The sequence below is a fragment of the Marmota marmota genome, unplaced genomic scaffold (genome assembly GCF_001458135.2).
Source record: "Marmota marmota marmota unplaced genomic scaffold, marMar, whole genome shotgun sequence".
Lineage (NCBI taxonomy): Eukaryota > Metazoa > Chordata > Mammalia > Rodentia > Sciuridae > Marmota > Marmota marmota.
The window spans coordinates 1,232,271-1,254,573 of NW_026000052.1; the positions used below are offsets into that span (position 1 = coordinate 1,232,271).

Here is a 22,303-nt window from a genome sequence, read left to right on the forward strand (position 1 = left end):
TGGGGGGCAGCTGGGGGGCGGGCTGGGGTGTGCTGGGGCTAGAGCTCCCTGTGGACACAGCACTTGGAGGCACAATCGGCGACTGGGAGCCTGAGGATGGGCTCTGCCCATTGGCTGCCAGAGGGGATGCGTGACCACGGCTTCGAGCCTCCATCATCTCAAGGAAGCTGGAGGGAGGGCAGAGGGCTGGAGTGAGGCCTCTTAGCTCTCCCTCCCAGGCTCCAGAGGGCAGTCTTTCTGCCATAGAGGTACTGGAGTATCCAGCTTGCATCATACCCAGGAGGACAGAGGATGAGGCCTATCCAGTTGTCAGCCACCCCCCCCCCATAGCTTCTGCCCTGTGGAGGAGGTACTGGGGATGGAACCAGGCCTTGTGCATGCTAGGCAGGCACTACAGCACTGACGTACACCCCAACCTGACCCAGGCTATCTTGCAGGCAGAACATGTGCTGCTCAGTGGCCAGGCCATTTGGGATAACCTGTCCTGTTTACTGCCACTCTCCAGCACTGGATCCTTCCCAAAACCAAGTTCTCAATTCATGCTGGCACCAATCTGGAAAATTGAACCCCACTAGGGGCAGGAGGCAACCAAGCTCCATCAGGGGCCAGCTGGTCTGGCCAGAGCTCGGATGGGCCATGTGGCTGTCTGCACTGGCCTGTGACCACACACCTGGTAGTCAGCAGGTGTGGCTCATTCCATATAAGGAGTCAAGTCAATAAGTGACACAGAAGTAGCTGCCCATCCAGGCCCACCTGTGTGGACTGTGACTTCACAGCTGCACAGGCTGAGGGAGGGTCTGCAGGATCTGTGCAAGGAGGCCTGACACTGAAGCTTGAGTATGCATGGTCTGCCACCATCCACCCTGTCCCCAGGAGCCTGTTAGAGGGGCTGGGCCCACTCCACTGTAAGTGTAGCTCCGTTTATGATTTATTTCCAGTTGTTCCAGACATGCACTGACCTGACTAAATATTTTATTATCACACATTAATAATACAAAACCTTGGCAGAGGAAAGGGAAGGGCTGCAGGTGGCCGCATGAGGCACCTGTCCAAGGGGGCCGGGTAGTCAGGATGGGGGCACCCCCAACCCATGCTGTACCCTCAAGCTGACTCAGCAATCCCAGGTGTGCAGCTCCCTCCACCACCTCACTGGGCAGAACAAAGGATGGGCCCAACCCATATCTGGACACTGGGGCTCACTGGTAGCACGCCCCCGTGGAGGTGCTGGCCTATAGGTCCAGCTCCCAGGCTCACGCACATGCCATAATTCTGGTCCTCGGTCTCCTGTTGCACTGACAGCTCCTCCAGCGTGGCATCAATATCTAGCTGGTTCGTCTCCAGCTGCCGCAGCAGCGTCTCCCTCTGCAGAGACCAGTGGACAAGGCTGAGCAGCACCCCTCTCCACCCTGAGCATCCCACTGGGCAGGACTGCGAGGTGTGTGGGGTCTGACCACCTGTACAGCTGGCCCATGTGACTCAGAAGATGGCCACATAGGATCTGTACCTGAAAGCAGCCCCCTTCCATTTCCACAACATGTCTCTGGAGGTTCAGGAGCCCTGCAGTTCATCTAGAGAAGTGCACCTGCCATTTCCATGGCACCCCATGCATGTGCAGCCTTTTCTGATGCAGACAGAGCTCAGCCTTGCCAACTACTTGGGTAGAAGACAAGGGTGATCCCCATGCACACAAGGAGCCCTGGAAGGCCTAGGAACAGCTTTGGTGGCAAGGCTCAGCCAGCCACGGCCTAGGGCAAACTGTAGCCCTCCAAGACCTAAGCTGAGCTGACTTTTCCTCTGGGTTGCACCAGCCCTGGCCTCTCACAGTACTTCTCACATTTAGATTCAAATTCAGTAAAATACAGATGTTGCACCCTTGATCATGATATCCATGCTGTGAGTGCTGCAGGCCACATGTGCGCAGTGCTGGGAAACAGAGTGAGGCCCCCACAGGACCCTGCACACCTGGCCTTCCTCCTAACTGATGGCTCCCTGCATAGCCCCACGCTACAGGAGTCTCATGACTGTCAAAAGGGAAAAAAGGCAAGAGGGAATGAAGTCTGACATCTAAAGAATGGTGGCAGGACTGTGGGTGTCCAGACAGACAGCCCAGGCCTGTTTCACTTTGTTCCTGTCCACCAGCTACAGCTGTCCTGGCCCTAGTCCTCTGGGTCCATGCTCAGGACCCATGGAACCCTTCCACTCTTGTCCAGCTCACTGCTGTCCCTGGGCTGGGAGGTCACCACACATGGTCTGTGTGCCTGAAGTACCTGATACTAAGAGTGGGACGGTCCCGGGACTCCCAGCACTCAGCTGCCCACGAGGCTATGCCCACAGCGGAAACTGGAAGGGCTCCAGAGGCTCCCGAGGAGTCCACTGCCTCCCTTGTCCCATGACAAGACACATGTGCCCCACAGGACATGTGACGAAAAGCCAAGGAGGGTGTCTCACTTTTGCAGTCTTCTGTCACAACCCAAGCCACCATGGAGCCACAAGAAAAGCCTCAGCTGGACCCAAAGGAGGGTCAGTCTGCAAGACAGCTGCCCAGACCTCAGAAGAGCAAGGTCATGAACCCCAAAGCAAATCAGGAGGGTGAGGCGCACACTAGTGGGGTCCTAGAGGGAACAGGGACAGAGGAGGATAACAGACCAAAGCTGGTTCCTTTGATAAAAGTACCACAGGAACAAGACAGAATGCTAGACACTGGGTGAAGGACCTAGGGCCTCCTCACCAGCTGCACAGCTTTACTAACTGAAAGAATCCCAGACAAAGGCACAGTGCCAGGCCTCCTCGCCTCACCTGCACCCAGGAGGTGGGGACGACTCGGGCAGGGCACACTAAAGCCTGTCCTTACAAAATGGTCCAAGGGCCACAGTCCAGAGTGAGTGCTGGCCCCACACATCCCCTGGAATGCACCCCATGATGACAGGGCATCAGTGTGATGGGGACTTCTGCATCTGATGTGTATCTAAGGAAGGGTGGGCACCACAGCTATGCCACAGGCAGAGGGGCTTCCTATGTGGGGACATGGCCAGCACCCTACCCTTGGTGGCCTGGGTCAGCTCTGCTGCCTATCCCAGCTCCAGCCTGCTGGGTCCTTGCTGGTGGCCCTACTTGCATGATGAGGACTCACCTGCAGCTGTAGAAATGGGATGTTGAAGAACTTGTGCAGGTACTTGAGTCCGAAGCTGTTCTTCATGGAAGACTCTGCATAGCGGAAATAGGAGGAGCCTGGAGGCCTGTTTTCAGAGGAGAAGGAAGTCAAGAGAAAGGCCCTTGGTGGGGCTGGGCTCACTCCTGTGTCCAAGACCACAGTGGGCTTCCCTCCTGCAGCAGGCTGAGGACCCACTATAGCTACTGGACAAGCGGGACCAGTAGTGGAGCTCTGGATCCCTCCAGGGTGGCTTAAGGAATTGGACAGGAGCCAGGTAGCCTGTTGGGGATCCTGGCACCTCACCCTCACTGACATGTCCCAAGGCACTGCCATACTGTGGAGACCTGAGCCTCAGGGTTCCAGACCCCAGTGCCCCAGGCTTTCCCTCCTGGCTCCCCAGGTTGGGCCAGAGCTGTCACTCCATCTCTGGCACAGTGTTGGGAGAGCTTGTTCATCCTTCCCCAGTGCTATCCGAGCACAACACACTACCCCAGGTGGAAGCAGGCTCAGGGCACTCACCTGTCCAGGTGGTCGATGAAGTCTCGCACATCGTCCGGCAGGATGACTCGGTGCTCACCCATGTCTCGGTAGTTGCCCAGCACACACACCGGCACGTGGGTTGGCACTTTGGGAAGCTCCCGGAGGACGTAGTTGAAGGTCCTTTGGGAGGGAGAGTATCTCAGCCTCAGTCGCACCACCCCAGAGGACTGTATGGACTGGGGCTGCCCTTCACCTCTAAGACCGCATCATTGTGGGAGGGCTCTGGAGAATACCAGTGAGCACTGCAACCCTGCAGTCTGCAGCCCTGTCCACCTCTTCTCACAGACAGCACGCACCTCTGCACCCCAAATCCAGGTGCCCTATTCCTCTGCCTTTCCTTGTCCATGTTCCTACAAAACTGCCTCCAGTTTTGCCCATTTCCAGCATCACCTGAAGGAACACATCACAGGTGGCTTATCTCAGCTTCTGGCATGCACCACGGCCAGGGCTGCAGCTTGTCCACATCTGCCTGTCGACTGGGCTCTTAGATGCCATTGCTGATGTTTCTGCTGCTGGCTGAGTTGTCTTCAGGGCCCTGCTCCTCAGAACTATGCTGCCAGGTTTGCAGGGTGAACAGGCAGGTCTCTCTAGAACTGACCTCACATGGGTCTTCCTTGTTGCTTGGCTTCACGGGTTGTCCCAAACTGTTTTCCAAGTGGCTTGGAAGGGTACAACTAGTGGTGTCACCAAGCTTCCCCACGGAAAGGAAGTGGTGGAAATACCACATGCCCATAATTGCAGCAGCCTCTCCTGCATCTCCCTGCCCACGAGGTGCCTCCAGGTTCACACACTGGCTTGATGTGTGCCCCTGTGTGAGCCCTGGGAAACAGCTGCAGCCTCAAGGACCCAGACAAGCACCTGACCACTTCCTCCCTGAGGCAGCTTGGCCCTCCTGCACACTCTCCACACTGCAGCCCAGGCACACTTGCAGCCCCATGCTCAGCCCAGCTATCTGGTCTTCACTGGCTTTCAGGGCACTGCCTGTCCTTCCAGTTCTGCCCCCTGGAAGGTACAGGGGCCTCATGTGGCCTGTCTGCAAAGAATACAGTACACTTCAGTGGAGCCGAGGTGGCCCCTCAACATCCAAACTCGATTTCACATGGTCAAAGCCACTTCCTCCTCCCCAGGCCAATGAGCCACCAGAACCTGTGCAGGAGAAATGCTCTCCTCCCAGCTCAGCAACAGAGCGAAGAGTGCAGCTTTGTATGCACGTGTGCAAGAGGTGCACTCCACTGAGTCACAATTCATGGCCCAGGATACAGTGACTGCCTGCTCTGTTGCCAGAATGCTGCCAACAGCCCCAGAATCTGGTGGTCAGCCCTCCTCAGGTGGTGCTGTAGCATGTGGTCCCTACAGGCCGTGAGGGAAGGAATGAGGATGTGTGTGCAAAGCCTCCAGACCCTGCGGGCCCAGGTCTTTAGACTCAAGTCAATGGAGTGTGCCAAGTGTAAGATCTAGCTCCCAAAGCCTAGCATGGGAACCCACAGAAGCCTGTGTATCCCACCATGTAGAAACATGTCCTTGAAAGAAAAGCAGCATGCTTCCTGGGTAGCAGTAGTAGGACTCCAGCACATATGTGCCCACATTACGAAGAAAAAAATGGCTGGGGGAGGGGCTGGGGTTCAGCAGTAGGGTGCTTACCTAGCACGTGAGAGGTGCTGGGTTCAATCCTCAGCACCACATAAAAATAAATAAAGGTACTGTGTGTCCAACTACAACTTAAAAAAAATATATATATATATTAAAAAAAAAAAAAAAAAAGGCTGGACTCTGCCAGCAGCTAGTGGTGGTGCTCTCTTGACAGTTTTCTCCTGCATTCTCCAGTTTTCTATGATGAACATGGATTATGCAGGGGCTCTGCATGTGGCTTGTGGTAGAGCTCTTGCCTAGCCAGCATGACACAGTCATATGAATAAGTAAGTGATGGCAGACCCTAAGGCAGTGAGAGGCCGCACAAGCACTTCACAGGCTGTCTCTAAAATGGCTGTCAGGCCTTCCTTCAACACTTGTATTCTATTTTTTTGTGGTACTGGGGGTTGAACCCAGGGTCTTGCCTGTGAGGCATGCATTTTGCCACTGAGCCACACCTGCAGACCTTTTTATTTTGAGACAGGGTCTAACTAAGCTGCCTGGGCTGTCCTTGAATTTGCAATCCTCCTGCCTCCTCCTGAATAGCTGGGGTTACAGGGTGAACCATCAAGCCCGGCTTCTTCAGTTTTTTTGTGGGGAGTGGGGGTATAGGGATTGAACCCAGGAGTCCTAACCACTGAGCTACATCCCCAGTCCTTTTTAAAGTTTTGAGACAGGGTCTGCTAAGTTGCTCAGGCCCTCGTTAAACTGCTGAGGCTGGCTCTGGCTTGGACTTTGTGACCCTCCTGCCCCAGCTTCCTGAGTTGTGGGATTCCAGGTCTGTACCACCACACCTAAGAATTGGATTTTTTTTTACCTTTGGTGGTTGGGGGGGCTCTGCCTGCTACTCACTTTTTCTTCACTCTTTGCTGTGGTGACTGTTACCTTTGTCCTCCTGGCAAGTCATCAAGTGCAGGGGTCTTGAGGCGCCCCTAACATAAGTTGCCACTTGGCTGCCAGGTTTTTGAGGGTGTCTTCAGGGCTGTGAAAGCTACCCTTTGTTACTGGCCTGCCCTGGATCTGACTATCTTCCACACGGCACAGACATGGGCCCAATCTGTCCTAGGCATAGATGTGGTCCTCCAGGCAGGAACACTGACTGCCACAGACCCTGCAGGAGGCTGTGAACCAGCAAAGGGACGCTGCCTGCTTACCACTGCTTGGTGATGTCAAACATCATGACCACCCCGTTACAGTTCTTGTACACGTCCAGGAATTCGGCATCCAGGGCCATTTCAGACTCTGCCTGAAGACAGGAGTGGACAGGGTAAGACTGTGTCCAAGGCCAGGTCCCACCCGTGGACCCTCAGCCACCCGGAAAAGGCTGAATGGGACTTTTTCAACCTGAAGAGATAACATGGAGAGAACATGAAGAGAGAAGGCTGGGGTGAACCCAGGTTTAACCTGTGGTGAGTCCCTCAGCAAACTCCAACTCGGATGGGAGCCAACACTCAGAAATAGGGAAGCAAGTTCTGGAGCCATTACAACTTTCTAGAGCACATAAATTAGAGCCAGGTGGGTGTGTGTTGCACTTAATTGTCCTGCCTGGAAGAAGAGGGAAGAGGCACCCTGCCCAGAGGGAGAAGCCAGGGTACAAGCACCCTGAAACAACTAGGAGAAGGGCACAAGTGGGGACCACAGGACTGGGGTGCACTGGGCTGCAGACTTCAGGGCCACAGCCACGATTTCTAAGGGCTGAGGCTGCTCTGGCAGTCAAGTTAAGTGTAGCCACTCACATACTACCCAGGTCATTCAAACTCACACAGGGTCAGGGAAACCAAGAAGGGCAGGCAGGGTCACTCCCTTGGGGTGGCCACCCCAAACCCAACCTCCAATGGCATGGGGTCTGGAAGCAACCAGGAATGGTCAGCAGCCTACACATCTACAGAGTAACTGGGACACTCAGGGGAACCCAAGATGGGCAGGCAGAAAAGTCTGAAGGGCTGGAGACTGCCAGGGGTCCCAAGTGACCAAAGACAACTCTGTCTGGGGTCCTGACACTGCAGCTTACCTCCTGGGGATCATTCTCTGTCTTCAAGCCGTCACCTCGCTTTTTGCATTTTCCTTATAAAATGACAAACAAAACTTATGAGGTGGGATCCCTAGGCCCAGGGAATGCCTCAAGGGACATGCCTTTACCTAGTCCCACTCTGGCCCTGCAGTGCTACGCTGGACTGTGCCCCACTCAGCTATTGACCCAAGGGAGTGCTCTTGACATCTCCAACTGCCCCTTGCTCAGTCTTGGGAGAAAGGGAAAAATGGGGCCCCCATTCTGGACAGGGCCATTCAGAGGAGGAAGGCTGGCAAGAGACTGGGCCAAAAGATGCAGGGCAAAGGCCCAACGGGCCCAGCAGCTGCAGGAGGGCTCAGGTGGTTAGACAGCTTACAGACCTATGCTAGCCAAGTCTGCCACGGAGGGAAGGGGGCCTCCTGCTGGCTCAGTCCTAACAGCCCCAAGGCCAAGCCCAGAGCAGGAGGGGACCCCCACAGGGGCAAAGCCTGGGTGAGCAAAGCTGCATTTCCTAAAGTAGTTCTCACGTTACTCCCTGAGATTTCAGATGCTAGTGCCCAGAGTGTAAAGAAGGCCTAGAATTCAACCCCAGCTGCAGCCTGGCTAGGGGGGGAGGAGGAGGACAGTGACTGTGGCCAAGGCTGCCAAGCCATGTCGTCGGCCTTCAGAGTCATCAAGGCTTTCCTGACAAGGGGATGGCCAGGGCCCTGCCTGGGGCTGACCCCAGGCTCTGTGGGGTTCTGCATGACAACAAGATGGGACAACCACTCTGTCCTTCCCTCCATCTCTAGAATGTTCAACTGGGCAGGGGTGCTGCTCACGACACAGGAACTCCAGGGCAAAGAGCCCAAGAACAACCAGGCTCATTTATCTAAAGTGCCACATTCTATCGCATTCCTGAGCCCATTTCTGAACTTCTCACCATCTTCTGACCTGCCTGGGGAATCAGCCCCTCCCAAGTTCCTGGCCTGACCCTTACTGACCCTCCTAGGCTGGACACTGAGCCTCAGCCCTCCACACAGGCACAAGCATGCCGACAGCTGATAAGCTTGTTCCTGGACACATCCTGATGGCAGAATCCTCCTGCTCAACCATCACACTTTTTTTTTTTAGTATTTATTTTTCAGTTTTTGGTGGACACAACATCTTTATTTTATTTTTATGTGGTGCTGAGGATCGAACCCAGCGCCCCGCACATGCCAGGCGAGCATGTTACCGCTTGAGCCACATCCCCAGCCCTCAACCAGCACACTCTTGGGAATGAGTTGCCACTGAGTGGCCACAGGACTAGCTCCTGGGCAGGAGGGCTGGAGCTGGACAGGAGCCAGGTGCTTGGCTGGTGGGACAGGGAGGCCGGAGAAATGAAAAGTTGGGGAAGCTGTTCCCTGTCTCCCTTCTTTCTAGAAGCCCTCCACATATCCATGAGCTCTGCCCCACCGTTCAGTCGACACCTGCAGCCCACGGGCCTAACCTGCCCGTCCTCACAAACTCGCCACTGGCCTCCAGCCCTCAGTCATCACTGCTCCCACTCTGTTGCTGTCAACAGTGCTCAGACCTTGTCCCATGGGGATGGGGAACAGAGATGCTTTCCTCCTCACCAGAAAGGGTGCCCCCATAAGGAGCAATGTGAGGCCAAAAGGAAGCTGGTGCTGCCTGGCTGCAGCCGATGAGTCAGGCTCTGCCAGGCAGGTGTGGACCCAGCGAGCTCCACCAGCCATCACCAGACCTGGTGCTGGGGCTAGCAGGGCAGGAGAGTGCTCCTGGACAGGAGGATCACCCTCCGTCCCCAGGCCCTCATGCCAGCTGAGAGCACAGCATGCCCCCTGGAAGGGGTCCCAGCCTGAAAGGCTGATCCAACACTGGGTTACAGCCCACGAGGTTTCCAGGACTGCCCATGGGACACCTGCATCCCACTGCAGCAAGTGCAAGCAAAGCTGAGGCAGGCGCTGGGGAAGCACAAAACTCAAGACCACGGCCCCTCCATGGGGCAGAAGTGTTTCCTTCTGAAGTGGCCAGGACAGGGTCATGTCGTGGGGGACAGCTCAGCTGGAGCTGCCTGGTGCCTGCAGGCAGATGCAATTCTTGCCTCGAGGTGGGAAAATATGACAAGGCCAGAGACACATGCACCGAGCGTGCAGAGGAGTTATGTGGAAGCACAGGTTGACACAGGTCCACTGGGATGGGTTCCAGATGGCCTGCCCCTGGAGCAACCACTGAGAGGAGGCCTCAAATATCCTTGACCCTCCAACATCCCAATGGACCTGAATCCATTCCCAAATGAGCATGGGGAGAGAAGAGGAGCATGCACTTCCTGCACTGGAAACCATAAGCCCACAGAAGACACTCTTCCCAAGGAAGCCCTGTAACTGGAGGACCCAGCACAGCCATGCCAGGGAAGCTGAGTATGGCAGGTCACCTCTTGATTAGCATCATGCTAAACACACACACACACACACACTCACACACTCACACTCACAATGCTGGCACCAGGGAAAGCTGTGAGATCTCACCCCAAGGATCACAGAGGGGGAACTGTGACCTGATATAGGAAGACAGGAATGAGATCAGACACTGTCATGAGGATTGCTGGCTCTGTAAGTTTGGTTGGGGAAGGTCTGCATGTGGGCTGGGGTCTGCCCAGAAATGAAGGAGCAGAGCCTCAGCCGTAGGCACAGGGCCCTGACCTGTGGGGTGCTGCAGTGAGTTCCTATTGCTCAAGGGGTCCTGGTCCTAAGCACGGTTAACTCTCGAGACCAGAAGGAGGGCTCTAGCACCACTGGCAATGTCTACACCTCCTTCCAGTTTCTCAGGTGGTCCATCCAGCTACTTTTGTCAGTTGATCATCTCCTGAAGAGGCAGCTACAGAGGCTGCATGGACTGCATGACACACCTCAGTGACCTCAGACACAGCATGACACCACAGAACTTGTGCCACCTGCTTTAAACCACCCATTAAAACTCCTCTTTGGAAAATACCCTGATCTAACAAAGGCACTGGCCAGAGGCCAGTCTTTCTTCCTCTGCCTAACACTTTGCTTCTGTTCTATGACCCAGGCACGGAAGACTGTCCTCCCGACTCACAGTGCTCTCCCCATCAGGATCTGTGAGTGAAAACCTTTGTACTTTCCTGCTGTGGTGTGTGGGATTTGCACCTTCCATCTGAACGAGGGGCTATGCCAGGCCAGGTTTTCCCAGCGCCACAGCTGTGGTCAGGCAGGCGAAAGCTGGACAGGGGTCGGGTCATGGGGGGACCACTAGGCATCAGGCCTTCTGCCAGATAAAATAGGTATTGCCCAAAAGTCACCTGTGTGCCCCATGGCCAGCATCCCTCTTTTCCCTTAGGACAGGGCGGCCAGCCACTCAGACACCAGAATCCCAGTGTAACGGGTGTCTGATGCCTGGGGAGCCACACCAGCTGTAATGAGAGAGGGGAGGCTCCCAAAGTAGCCCCATGTGGGCCACAGAGCTTGAAGCATGACCACCCCAGCAGATGACTGGCCTCTCAGCACCAAACATGCCCAAAGCGGACTAGCCTGTGGTGGCGACAGGTCCACTGTGCACATCTACCCTGTTCACCAAACACAGAGGGGAGTGGAGGGGACCTGGAACCTAGAACAGGCTCAGGAGGGAGCCGAGGGCACCCAGAGCCTACCTGTAAACAGCTGTCAGCAAACTCACATCTCCCACAACACTACGGTGCTGGGAGTGTGTGACAGGGCAAAAGAGGTCTTAAGTAGGGTCTTAAGTAGACCACAGGGTAGGTGCCAAGACCTGAGGTTATGGGCACAGAACATGCAAATGCAGTGGGGGTGTGTGTGTAGGTCCTCTGTTCAGAGAAAATGGAGCATGAGCAGAAAGTAAAGCACCACCTTACCTTTGTCAACGACATCCCAGACTTCGACTTTCACCACATCATCAGTGGCTAAAACAGGGAAACCCTCAGGTTAGTGCCCAGCATCACCCCTGGGAATCAGCAACGATTCTGGTGTGGCTGCCTGCCCCTCCCCAAGGTGCCAGTGCCCATGGGACCTGTGCACTACCTACTACCTGACAAGCAGCTCCCTGGTGGTAGGCAGGGTGGCCCCCGCAGGCCGGCAGCAGAGCAAAGGCACAGTGCCCCCTGCCCCCAGGCACATAGCTGCTAGCTTCCTTGTGGGCTCTATTTCCCTGTGAGCTCTGTGTAGGCTCCGTGCCCACTTGCCCTTTTAGACCCAGGGTCTGGGCAGGCCTGAGCAAGGAAGGGGGTTGGCTTGGACAGGAGCCCTTCGCTGGGCCCTTAGCCTGCTGAGTCCTCAGGTCATTCCACACACTGGACAGACTGAACGCAGTATGGCCACCAGAATCACATTCCCCTTAACCGACTTCTTCATCTGAGGTAAGAGGGAACCCTACTCAGTGCTGGAGGCCAGAGCTGTTGGACATGGGGAGCAGGTCCAGAATAGTGGTGGCCTTGTGACCCACCCTGCAGCCTCCTCCTCGGGTCTTCTTTAGGTCTTCGGGTCCACTCTGAGCTGCCTCATGAGAAGGAGGCCATTTTCCAAGTTCCCATGACCCCCTACCCTCTGCAGCAGCAATGCCCTACTCCAAAGTGTGCTGGGATGAAAAGAGCCCAGGACCCAGAGGGAGGGAGGACTAGGTCTGAAGCACACCCTCCCGCAGGGCTGATCCTGCCCAGTGTGCAGGCCTACAGGAGTGTCCCTGTGCTCCAGGAATGGCTACTCCTGGGCCTTCTGGGGAGCTTCAGTCTCTGGAAGTGCTTCCTTTACTGTCTCCTGAACCTGTGGCCACCCTGGCCTGAGACTCAAATTTGAGTTGAAATTTCACAGATTTAAATCCAGATGGGGTGATTCAAAAGCAGCTTTAATAAGAGCCCCCAAAACAGCCCAAATGAGTCTAGCTGGGGATTCCACAGTGTGGCCAGTGTTTCCTCAGTCTGGGGAAAACATCTCCAGGAGCAGATGGGCCAGGGACACTGACATTGGGAGGAGGGGGAACTCACTCTTGTAGTTCCAGTGGATGCTGGTGACCTGGATCTCCTGCGTGGGGATGTACTCCTCCACGAACTTCTTGCCCTGCAGCCGGTGCCACAGAGCAGTCTTGCCCGTATTCCTGTCTCCTCGGATCACTATCTTCACTGGGGGTGAGGAGAGGCAAAAAGAAAGGAAGAGGAATTAAAGTCACAACTTCAAAGGTCACGTCTACTCCACCACAAGGCCGTTTTGCAGGAATCAAGCTCCAGGTGAGTAAATGGGTAGGGAAAGAACTGGACAAGGCACATGGACAGCTTCTCCCAAGGCACAAGGAAGCCCAGCAGTGAGCGAGCACGGTGCCACTGGAAGCAGCAAGGGCAGGAGTCTCCTCCTAGGTTGACAGAGGCCACACCCTGAGCCATGTTTTCTAATTGGGAAAGCAGGATCTCCCCTGGGGGACTGCAGAGGACCCACAGGATGAGGGCTGAACCGCTGAACCACAGAGGGGTAGTAGCTGAAGTGCCCATGGTGACACCCTGGGTTTCCATGGTTTGCTCCTGACCTACTTTCGCCACAGCCCCTTGTTGGTTGGTGCTGGGAATGAACCCAGGGCCTCAAAAATGTGGGCAAGTGCTCTACCACTGAGCTGCACCCCTCTCCTTTTATTTTGAGAGGATCTGGCTACATTGCCCAGGCTCACCTGGGACTTGCTTTGCTCCTGGTTCAGCCTTCGGGGTCACAGGTGTGGCCACTGTTCCCAGCTCCCTGGTACTCTGAAGGCAAGGTTTCACAGTGGGCTGCAACTTATCTCTGACTCTACTGTGTGCGCCAGGCCCTTGCCCTGGAGCCTGTTGGCTCCAGGTGAAGGACAGGGTCAGCAAAGATGAGCACTGCTGGAGCAAGTGAGCCTGGGGGGACATGAGGGGAAGCAGTCTCTGGGTTTTCTGGTAGCCCTGTTCCTGAGATGGGCAGTTCTGTGGGAGGGCTAAGGCACCCATGGCTGGGGAGGACCCCAGAGCACTGTGGTCAGGTCGGCACTCCCTGGGCAGTCTTGCAAGCTGTGTGGACGGTAGACAGCCTGGATGAAGACACCAAGAGCACCATGAATAGCAGGGACTGTAGGACTGAGTCAGGGAAGGGTCAGGGAGGCAGGGGAAGCTCAGGAGAGCCAGGCCAAGGGGCAAACTCAAGAGCTCCTCCGTTCATGTCCCTCTCCCAGGTTGTCTCATCGGGCTCCAGTGTCAAGTTCCTCCCTTCTCTCAAATTCTGTGGTGCCCAGGACCCCAGACACCAAAAACTAGTGGCCACCTTGGCCTCAAAGTTCAACTGGACTTGTCCTGGGCCATCTCTCGGTCTAACTTCTTTCCCCTGCTCCTACTTCAAGGCCCCTCTGTTCCCACTGATATTCATCTCTTCTCCTGAAGGCTGCGTTAAGTTGATTTCCGTACCTCCACATTCCTCCCAAGCCCCAACTTTACTACAACTTTTGAAAGTAGCAGCTGTTCTCAGATCTCAGGGACTCACCCTCTTCTACCTTCTTATGTTCCCAGAGAATACAAGAGCTTCATGCTCACCCCGTGTCAGCTAGATGCACATTTGTGCTACACACTGCAGGAGCTCCTGGAGTCTGTGACTCGGACCTGAGCTGCAATGTAGGGAGTGTGTGGCAGGGACACCCTCTGCTGGCTTGGAGGGGCACCACCCACCGGAGGCCTAGACTAGAGACACAAGGGGCCCTTGCCCTTCGCTCCTTCCACAGGAGTGAGGCAGACAGAGAGGCAGTCTTCAGTCTGTTCTCAGGCAGCAGGCTCCGATCGCCCCTGAGAGGCCAACAGCCAGGACTGGGGAGGATGACTACCTACTCTCCAGGCATGTAAAAAGTCCTTTTCTTTTCAGAACAGGGAGGTAACAGGGAGAGTATGTTAGCCCTCTATACCTGTGGGCAGCAAGAGTCACTCTTCGTGCCAGGCAGGGCCATGAGGCAGGAGCCAGGGTGTTGCTTTCATGGGACTTCAGGTTCTTGGACCAGTTGTGGCAAATTTTCTTAGTATTTACACAAAGCATCTAATCTGTCTAGATTTGTTGCTTACTGCATTTAAAATGCTGTATCTTCTTCATTTCTAAGCAAAAATCATGTCCATTTAAAACTAAGTTTTCCACGCTTGCATAATCATGTCAAAATGGACCCCAATATTGTATATAACTGTAATGCACTAGTCAAAACAAAAACAAACACAAACAAGCTGTGTGTGGTGGCACATGCCTGTAATGCAGCTTTTGAGAAGCTGAGGCAGGAGGAAGGATCACTGAGCCCAACAGTTTCAGGACAGCTTGGGTAGTGTAGCATGACCTTGTGTCACAATGAAAACAAAGGGGTTGGGGCTATGGCTCAGTGGTAGTGCGCTTGCCTGGCATGTGTGAGCACCACATAAAAATAAATAAAGGTCCATTGACAACGAAAAAAAATATTAAAAAATAAAAAAAATAAAAACAAAAAGGGTTAAGCCAGACATGGTGGAGCATGCCTGCAATCCCAGCAGCTCAGGAGGCTGAGGCAGGACGATCACAAGTTCAAAACCAGTCTCAGCAATTTAGTTAGGCCCTAAAGAACTTAGTGAGACCCTGTCTCAGAAGTAAAAACTGAAGAAAAAGGGCTGGGTATGCTACTCAGTGGTGGAGTGCCTGCCAGGCCATGAGGCTCTGGGCTCCAGCCCAGCACTGCACCTGCACACAAGCTCAGCGGTGGGCAATGTCTCCTGCTGACCTCACACTGGCCCTTTCAGAGTCCTCTCTCCACAAGGTCTTCCTTCCATACGTCTCCACTGGCTCCCCCTGGGTTTCCTCAATTCCTTGATTTGCTTTTCTTTGTCACCAGTGCGAGCATCCAGCAATGCCACCAATGCTTAGCGGAGACCACTCAAGGGCTGGTATGTGGCATTCCCATTATTCAATTCTAAGTAATTTATTTCCATGACTACTTCTATTAAAGGCGTCACTTGATTTCCAAGTGTAAGATTTTAAATTCCTGGTTATTATTTGCCACTGAGTTTAGGGAAAGTGGTATAAATCCTTTGAAATGTATTGAAACATCTTATGGTCAGTTCTGAATTTTCCATGTGGGGTTAAAAGAATGCGCATTTTTTAATTGATAACTTTTCTCACATAAATTAGATCAATTTTTTTTTTAACTTTACTAGTCAAATTGTCTTCTGTACTCATTTTTGGGGGCTGTTTTACCTTCAATTTCTTCTTCTTCTTTTACTTTCATAAGTATTTTTTATTTCTTTGTGTGGATTCAAGTTACTATTGGTATCCTTTCATTTCAACCTGCAAGGCTCTTTTTATCATTTCTTATAGAGCATGTTACTAGTGATGAACATTCTCCATCTTAATCAAGGATCAACTTCTTATAGATCATTATCTTTCCTAAATGTGCATCAGAACCTATTATAGGGTACAATATACTTATCAGCTTTGTGAACATTTAAAAATCACATTTAGTGATCCTGAATCTCTCCTGGTGTCTTGTGCCTCAGCACCCACGTACCCGTCATTAACATAACTAGACCTACTTGCTTCAGTGAGCACTGTTCCAGCCCTTGTGAACCCCCCTTATCTTGCTCTCCCCTCTGCTACTGCAAAGACGTCAAATGAACCTTGGCAGGTGTTTTTCCTGTGCATGGTGCAAGGTTCCATGAACCCTTTCAGCCTAAAAAATAAGAATGTGAAAAATGTACATCCTTTAGTTCTAGAATTGTTTTCTTACATTAATTTTTTGCCCCCCCTTCCTCCTGGTACTTGGTACTAAACCCAGGGGTGCTCTCCAATGAGCCACATCCCCAGCCCTCCTTTTGAGACGGGGTCTTGCTAAATTTCTCAGGCTGGCCTCAAACCTGTGACCCTCCTGCCTCAGCCTCCAGAATAACTGGGATTACAGGCCACCACATTAGCTCAATCAAAAATTTTTAGAAAAAGCAGTTTTAGGTTCTCAGCAAAACTGAGTGGGAAATATAGACAGATCATGCCCTGCCTGACCCCACAGCCCCGCTTCCCAGAGTCCATCTCTACCCTCAGTATACCTGTGGTGACTGGCACACTGCCCTTCCCTGCTTCTTGGTGATGCACATCCTGAGTTTGGACAAATGGGTGATGACGTTTGCTACACTGAAGTAATAAACAGTACTATAATGTAGTACTAAAAATTCCCCATCTCATTCGATTATGGTTGAATCCATCTGCAAGAATCTGTGGTGTTTCTCCTGGCTGCCTGGACCATCACCACCCAATGAACACCTTAAAGAAATCTCCATTTGAAATTTTTCTGGACGATATGATGATTCTGTGGGCACACCCACTCAGAAGTCAAGCAGTGATGACCAATTCCAGGGCACCATTCCCTTCTATAAACAGCTTCTCTGGAGGGACTTAACAAAGGCCCACCCTCTCCAGGGTCTGGTAAACAGCATGGGGAGAAGGGCAGCAGAGTCTACTTCTTCTGGACCTGGTGTCCACTTCCGAGAACAGGGAGCCAAGCCGCTGTGCACCCAAGTTCAAGACCTGCAGAATGCACTGCTCTCTTAGGTGTTCTCTTATACCATCCTCCAGGGCAGAGGATCACACTGCCACATGTGGAGGCTGGGTCTACTGCGAGTGCACCCTGAGAGGAGGGACTGGCATTTCTATTTTGTAAGCTTTGTCCCCGAGGGAAGAGATAACCTCTCTCCATCCTCTTTTCTTATTTTGTGAAGAACTCAGTTAACGTGGGTGACCTTGTTTTGGCTCAGGCTTCAAGAGAAAAGCTTCTTATGTTTCACTGTTACACACAGGTTTGGGTAGATGCCTTTTGACAGGTAAAAGCTTCTTTGTATTCCTAGTTTGGTAAGAAGTGTTTTGGGGGTTCATTGTTTTTGTAAATCATGAGTGTTGAATTCATTAAGGCTTTTTCCTGTTACCTCTTAAGATTGCACTGTTTTCTCCTTTAACCTGCTGGTAAATCATACCTTGAAGGATACTTGCATTCCCAAGGCAATCCTACTTGTCTCAACACACATTCATTAGTGCTATTACTTTATAATTCTCTAGATTCCACTTCCTGTTCTGTTGTTAGGCTTTCACATCTGTGCTACAGGTGGCGCTGTTCTGGTCTGTTTGGGGTCAAGCTTATAGTCTTCAGGACTGAGCAGCTTTCCCACCTTCTGCATTTATGTAGTCTGGACACACTGCTCACGGGAAGGCAGGGTCCTGTGGAGTCATTTTCCAGGATACCATCTACCCCGAGTTTTCAATTTATTGGTATAAGTTACTCATAATATGTAGGACTGGAGACTAGGCTCAGTGGCACAGTGCTTGCCTAGCACATACAGCACCCTGGATTCAATTCCCAGTACTGCAAAGTGGTTACCACATTTTTTATATTTTATATTTAGAGATGTGTATTCTGCATGACTGGTATTTGTGCTTTGTCTTTCTTATTAATTTTCCCAGAGTTGTCTACTTTAATAGTAATTACACACAAAACACACCCTCTTTGTTTTGCTGAATGTCTCAATTGGTCCTTTTTTATCATGTCTATGCTTTTTGCCTATTATTTTCTTCTTTCTACTTGCTCAGGATTTATTTAGTTGTGCTAGACTGCTAACACTCTACCATTGAGCCACCACCCCAGCCCCTACAATTTGAATCTTAAACCCCCTGCTCTCAGGCCCGTGTATCACAGGCTTCGTTCCCAGCACGATGCTACTGCAAGACAGTAAAACCTTTAGGAGTGGGGCCTTGTAGGAGGTCTTGTAGTTGTACCCTTGCAGAGGACAGTGAGACCCTGATCTCTTCTCACCCATGCCCACCTCGAGCCTCTGGACACAGGTGAGTGGCTTTTTTCTGCCATGGATTCCCATCATGATGTGCTGCACAAGCCCAAAGCCTGGGGCCAATCAACCCCCAACCAAAACCTCTAAGACTGAGCCAAGATAAACCTCTCCTTGTTGTAAGTTGACTATTTCAAGCATTTGTTAGAGCTACAGAGCGCTGACTGACACAGAAGTGTTTTCAAGTTTCAGAACAAAGCTGGGAGCTAGGTGCAGTGGCACATACCAGCTACTTGGGAGATTGAAGCAGGAGTGCCATTTGAGCCCATGAGAACAGCAAAGACAACATAGCCAGACCCTGTCAGTGGCACTGTCGTCACAGAATGTGGTCCTCACATACATTCTTCTTTTTTTGGGGGGGAGGGGGTACTAAGGATTGAACCCAGGGGCCTTAACCACTGAGCACCGTCCCCAGCCCTTTTTTGTATTTTATTAGAGACAGGGCCTCACTGAGTTGCTTAGGGCCTCTCTAAGATGCTGAGGCTGGCTCTGAACTCGTGATCCTCCTGCCTCAGCCTCCTGAACTGCTGGATTACAAGCATGCACCACCGCACCTGCCCTGATATAGATTCTTAGGTGTTTTTTGAGATTGTCCTTTTTCTTGGCTAACCCTTCTGAGAGGAACTGAAGAATCACATACAAATAATTGTTTTTTGTCTGCAATTCCCTCCCTGTTCCCATCCATTCTTTTATCTCAAAGTGTGTTCTGTGTGACATTACTACAGCTGGGGCAGCCTTCTTATGGTTCATGCTTGCCCATTATCTTTTCCCAAGTCCTTATTCCCAGCTTTTGACATTAAGTTCTGGAGTGTCTCTTGGAGACCATATGGCCAAAATAAGGGAAAAAAAAAATCAGGCCTCCCATTCCTATTTTGAACTGATGAGTCTTGCTTGATGACACTGTGTGACTGATGACAGAAATGGTGTTATTTCTAACCACTTCATTTTATAATTTTAAGTTACTATCCTGGTTTTTCTTGCAGCCTTTGCTGTCTTTCATAGGCTGGACAAGATTTTTTCCCCTTCTTTTTACCTGGTATTTATTTGAAGAGTTGCAAACTATTTTTTCTTTGAACAGTGACTCTTAAAAATTTTAACATTCACATTTACTGTAATGTAGATTAATGTTAATACACTTTTCTTTTCAGTTCTCGTCCTGGTTTCTGTGATTTCTGCTTTTTTGGCGCCTTCTTTTATATTCTCGATTGTTACAGTCTGGATCTGAAATGCTCCCACACCCCATGAGGCTCATGTGTTGAGAGCTTCATTCCCAATGCAGCCATGTCCAGACACAGGCTTATATGGAAGTGACTGGGTCACGAGGGCTCTGATTTGCTCATCCACTGATGGCTTCAAAATTGAGTGGACTATTAGGATTAGTGAAAACTGTAGGTTAGGCCTAGCTGGAGAAGTAGGCCACTAGAGGCGTGCCCTGGAAGAGCATGTCTTGCTTCCTGGCCCTTTCCTTGTGTGCGCGCTCGTGCTCTCTCTCTCTCTCTGCTTCCTGGTTGCCTGAGGTGAGCAACTTTCCTCCACCTGCCCTTCTACATGTTTTCTGTCTTGCCACAAACCTAAAAGCAATGGAGCTGGCTGACCATGGACTGAACCCTAGAGCTAAAATAAACCTTTCCTTGTTGTTATTCTGGTATTTTGTCACAGAAACATACATATAAACCATTATCATTAATGATTAAGGTAACCAATGTATTTAGATTTCACTCACACCGACCAATTCCTCTGCTTACCTTTGCTTTTTAAATCCTGCACCTCTTTTGAGTTCAATTTCCATCTGTCTAAAGAACATCCTTCAGTGTATGCTTCTGCAACCACCTCTGTACAAAAGGCTACCGATCTGAGGCTGAAAGCAATTTTAACCATACTCCTTCCACCACAGCTGTAGAGCCAGGCACAGACTCCCCAGGCTGACCATGACTTAACTTAGGCCCTAAGCTCCCCAGAGCTATCCTTAGCTCAGTCCTCAGAAAGTGGTCTTTTTGCTCTAGAAACATCAAAGATTTCTTTTTTACATTTTGAAGTACTGAACACTTTCAATAATGTATCTAGTTGTGGATATTTTTTAAATTTCTGGACCAGCACTTCTTGGAGTTCCACATATTTCATGAACTTTGTAAAATCCTCAGTCTTCAATTCTTCAAATGCTGCCTTGTCTCCATTCTTGCTGTGCTTTCCTTCTGAATCCTGTTCAGACATGTGCTGGAATCTGCTTAGTTGCTCTGCCACACTTTTCCAGGACTGATTCTCTTTTCCATTGAGTTACTGTGCTGTTTCACCTGTCTGTCGACTGAATTTCTCTTGCAGGTCTCTGTCCCAGGATCCTCAGCAAGGCCAGCTGAGAGTTCCACAGCGAGGGATTCCTCCTTCAGGAGGCTGCCCCACACTAACACTTCTCATCAAACAGCAGGAGAAGAGGGTGGACTGACCATGGAAACATTCTTCCTTCTAGTTTAAATGCAAATGACTTCTAAAATGGGAATAAGATCCCACTGTCTCATTCAGGGTTTGATTCTGATTTGATGGGTGTGTTGGGACTCTGTGCATGTGTGATGTGACTTACTTCTCATTATCCTATCATTTAAAAGAAAATGACTAACTGGCCCCAGGGGACAATGTTCTATAAGAGATAAGTGCTTGGAAATAAAACAGTTGATAAGAATACTAAATCTACAATTATGATATTGCTGGTTTATGATATTGCTGGTCTGGGAAATGTGCACTAGAAATTTTGTATTCTAACACAGGAAATGGAAAACTTTCAAAATTGTGCATTACTTAACAATAATAACAATATCCTTCTAAAACGTAATTTTGGTACAAATCCACATTTCTCTCAACTTGGCACCTTTCACTGAGCTACTGGAGAATAGTTTTCTAACTCTTAAGAATTACAATTCCACAGCCCTTTTTAGTCCCTTCTACCGGTGACCACAAGGGGGCAGGCCTTTAGGGAGCCCTTTCTGAAAAAGTGATCAATTTGCAGTTCAGGTCCGATTTCCAAGGGACTACGATTAGGTTTAAAAGTATCACTGCAAGCAATAAATTTAAATAAAGAATCCAAATGTAGATTCTCAAAGATTTGCGTAAATGAATATTTTGACTTAATATTCTCTGTGCGAGAAATAAACGCAAAATGTCAAAAATCACACATCTAAAATGAGTTTGCTTTCAAACCTGCACAAAGTCTTCCTTATCAGTTTCTTTAATATGCCACATTACCATGGAAATATAATGGGCAACATAAGGGACCCCTTAAAGTGAGTTAAGTTGGGTGGAGTGTGTTCCAAAATCTCCAGAAATTTAGCGAAAGAGTATCAGAGCAGGGAACCACATAAAAGCCTTTAGATTTTGCTATAGAGCCTACAAATGGAAAAACTCAAAAGAGGTCAAGAGGACAGTCCGCATCTGGGAGCTGCACAATTTACATAATTTATAAAGGAACATAGATCCGTCCTGGGCGCACGGGGCGTCTGCACAACCCCTCCTTCCGGCACGGACAGGGAGGTCTCCAACAACCACAAGAAGAGACTGTGCCTCCTGGAGCTTTCTAAATATATCCCTTGCAATTGCCTCTTTAAAAAAGAAGAGAAAATGCGTGGCGTAGCAGATATGATGTTCTGCTTCCAGCTGGGCACCAAGTCAACAAAGAGCCCACGGCTCAACCTAGAGCCGACCGGGCCTCTCGCGACCCCGGCGAGCGCCCCGGGAGCCGGCCTCCGAGCTCCCGCCCGCGCGTTACGTAACGGCCCCAAGGCGGACCGAAAGCGGGCGGCTCTCGACGCGGCACTGCTCGGCCCGCAGCCGTCGGACGAGACGCCCCGGGACTGACCCGCGGCCAAGGGCCGCCCCCGCCAGGCCCGGCCCCGCGCACTCACTGTTGTACTGCACGCCCTTGGCGAAGCGCCTCTGCAGCGCCTGGTTCATGGACTGCAGTCCGGCGGGGATGTTCTTGTCCCGGCCCGGGGCCTGCTCCGATCCCACCAGCTTCTTCAGCGCGGAGAACATCTTCCCGCTGGACGTCCGAGCCGGGCGCGGCCCGCGAGTTCAGCGGCGGCGACGGCGCGGCGCGCCTCGCACCATGTCCCGGCTCCCCCGAAGCCGGAGCCGGTGAGGCCACAGGCGG

At 51.6% G+C, this 22,303-nt stretch overlaps 1 protein-coding gene across 1 annotated transcript in view; it reads right to left on the reverse strand.

The window, feature by feature from the left end:
• Positions 1 to 22,303, reverse strand: part of Rabl6 (RAB, member RAS oncogene family like 6) — a 26,827-nt gene extending 4,524 nt beyond the window's left edge. Inside the window, exons 1-9 of the mRNA XM_015505741.1 lie at positions 22,056 to 22,303; positions 12,331 to 12,465; positions 11,206 to 11,253; positions 7,332 to 7,384; positions 6,475 to 6,566; positions 3,671 to 3,811; positions 3,131 to 3,236; positions 1,259 to 1,362; positions 1 to 167 (exon numbers count right to left, since the gene is read on the reverse strand). The exon at positions 1 to 167 is cut by the window's left edge and continues 3 nt beyond it. Coding sequence (XP_015361227.1) covers positions 1 to 167; positions 1,259 to 1,362; positions 3,131 to 3,236; positions 3,671 to 3,811; positions 6,475 to 6,566; positions 7,332 to 7,384; positions 11,206 to 11,253; positions 12,331 to 12,465; positions 22,056 to 22,185 — 976 coding nt within the window. The 5' untranslated portion in view covers positions 22,186 to 22,303. The remainder of the gene's footprint in view (positions 168 to 1,258; positions 1,363 to 3,130; positions 3,237 to 3,670; positions 3,812 to 6,474; positions 6,567 to 7,331; positions 7,385 to 11,205; positions 11,254 to 12,330; positions 12,466 to 22,055) is intronic.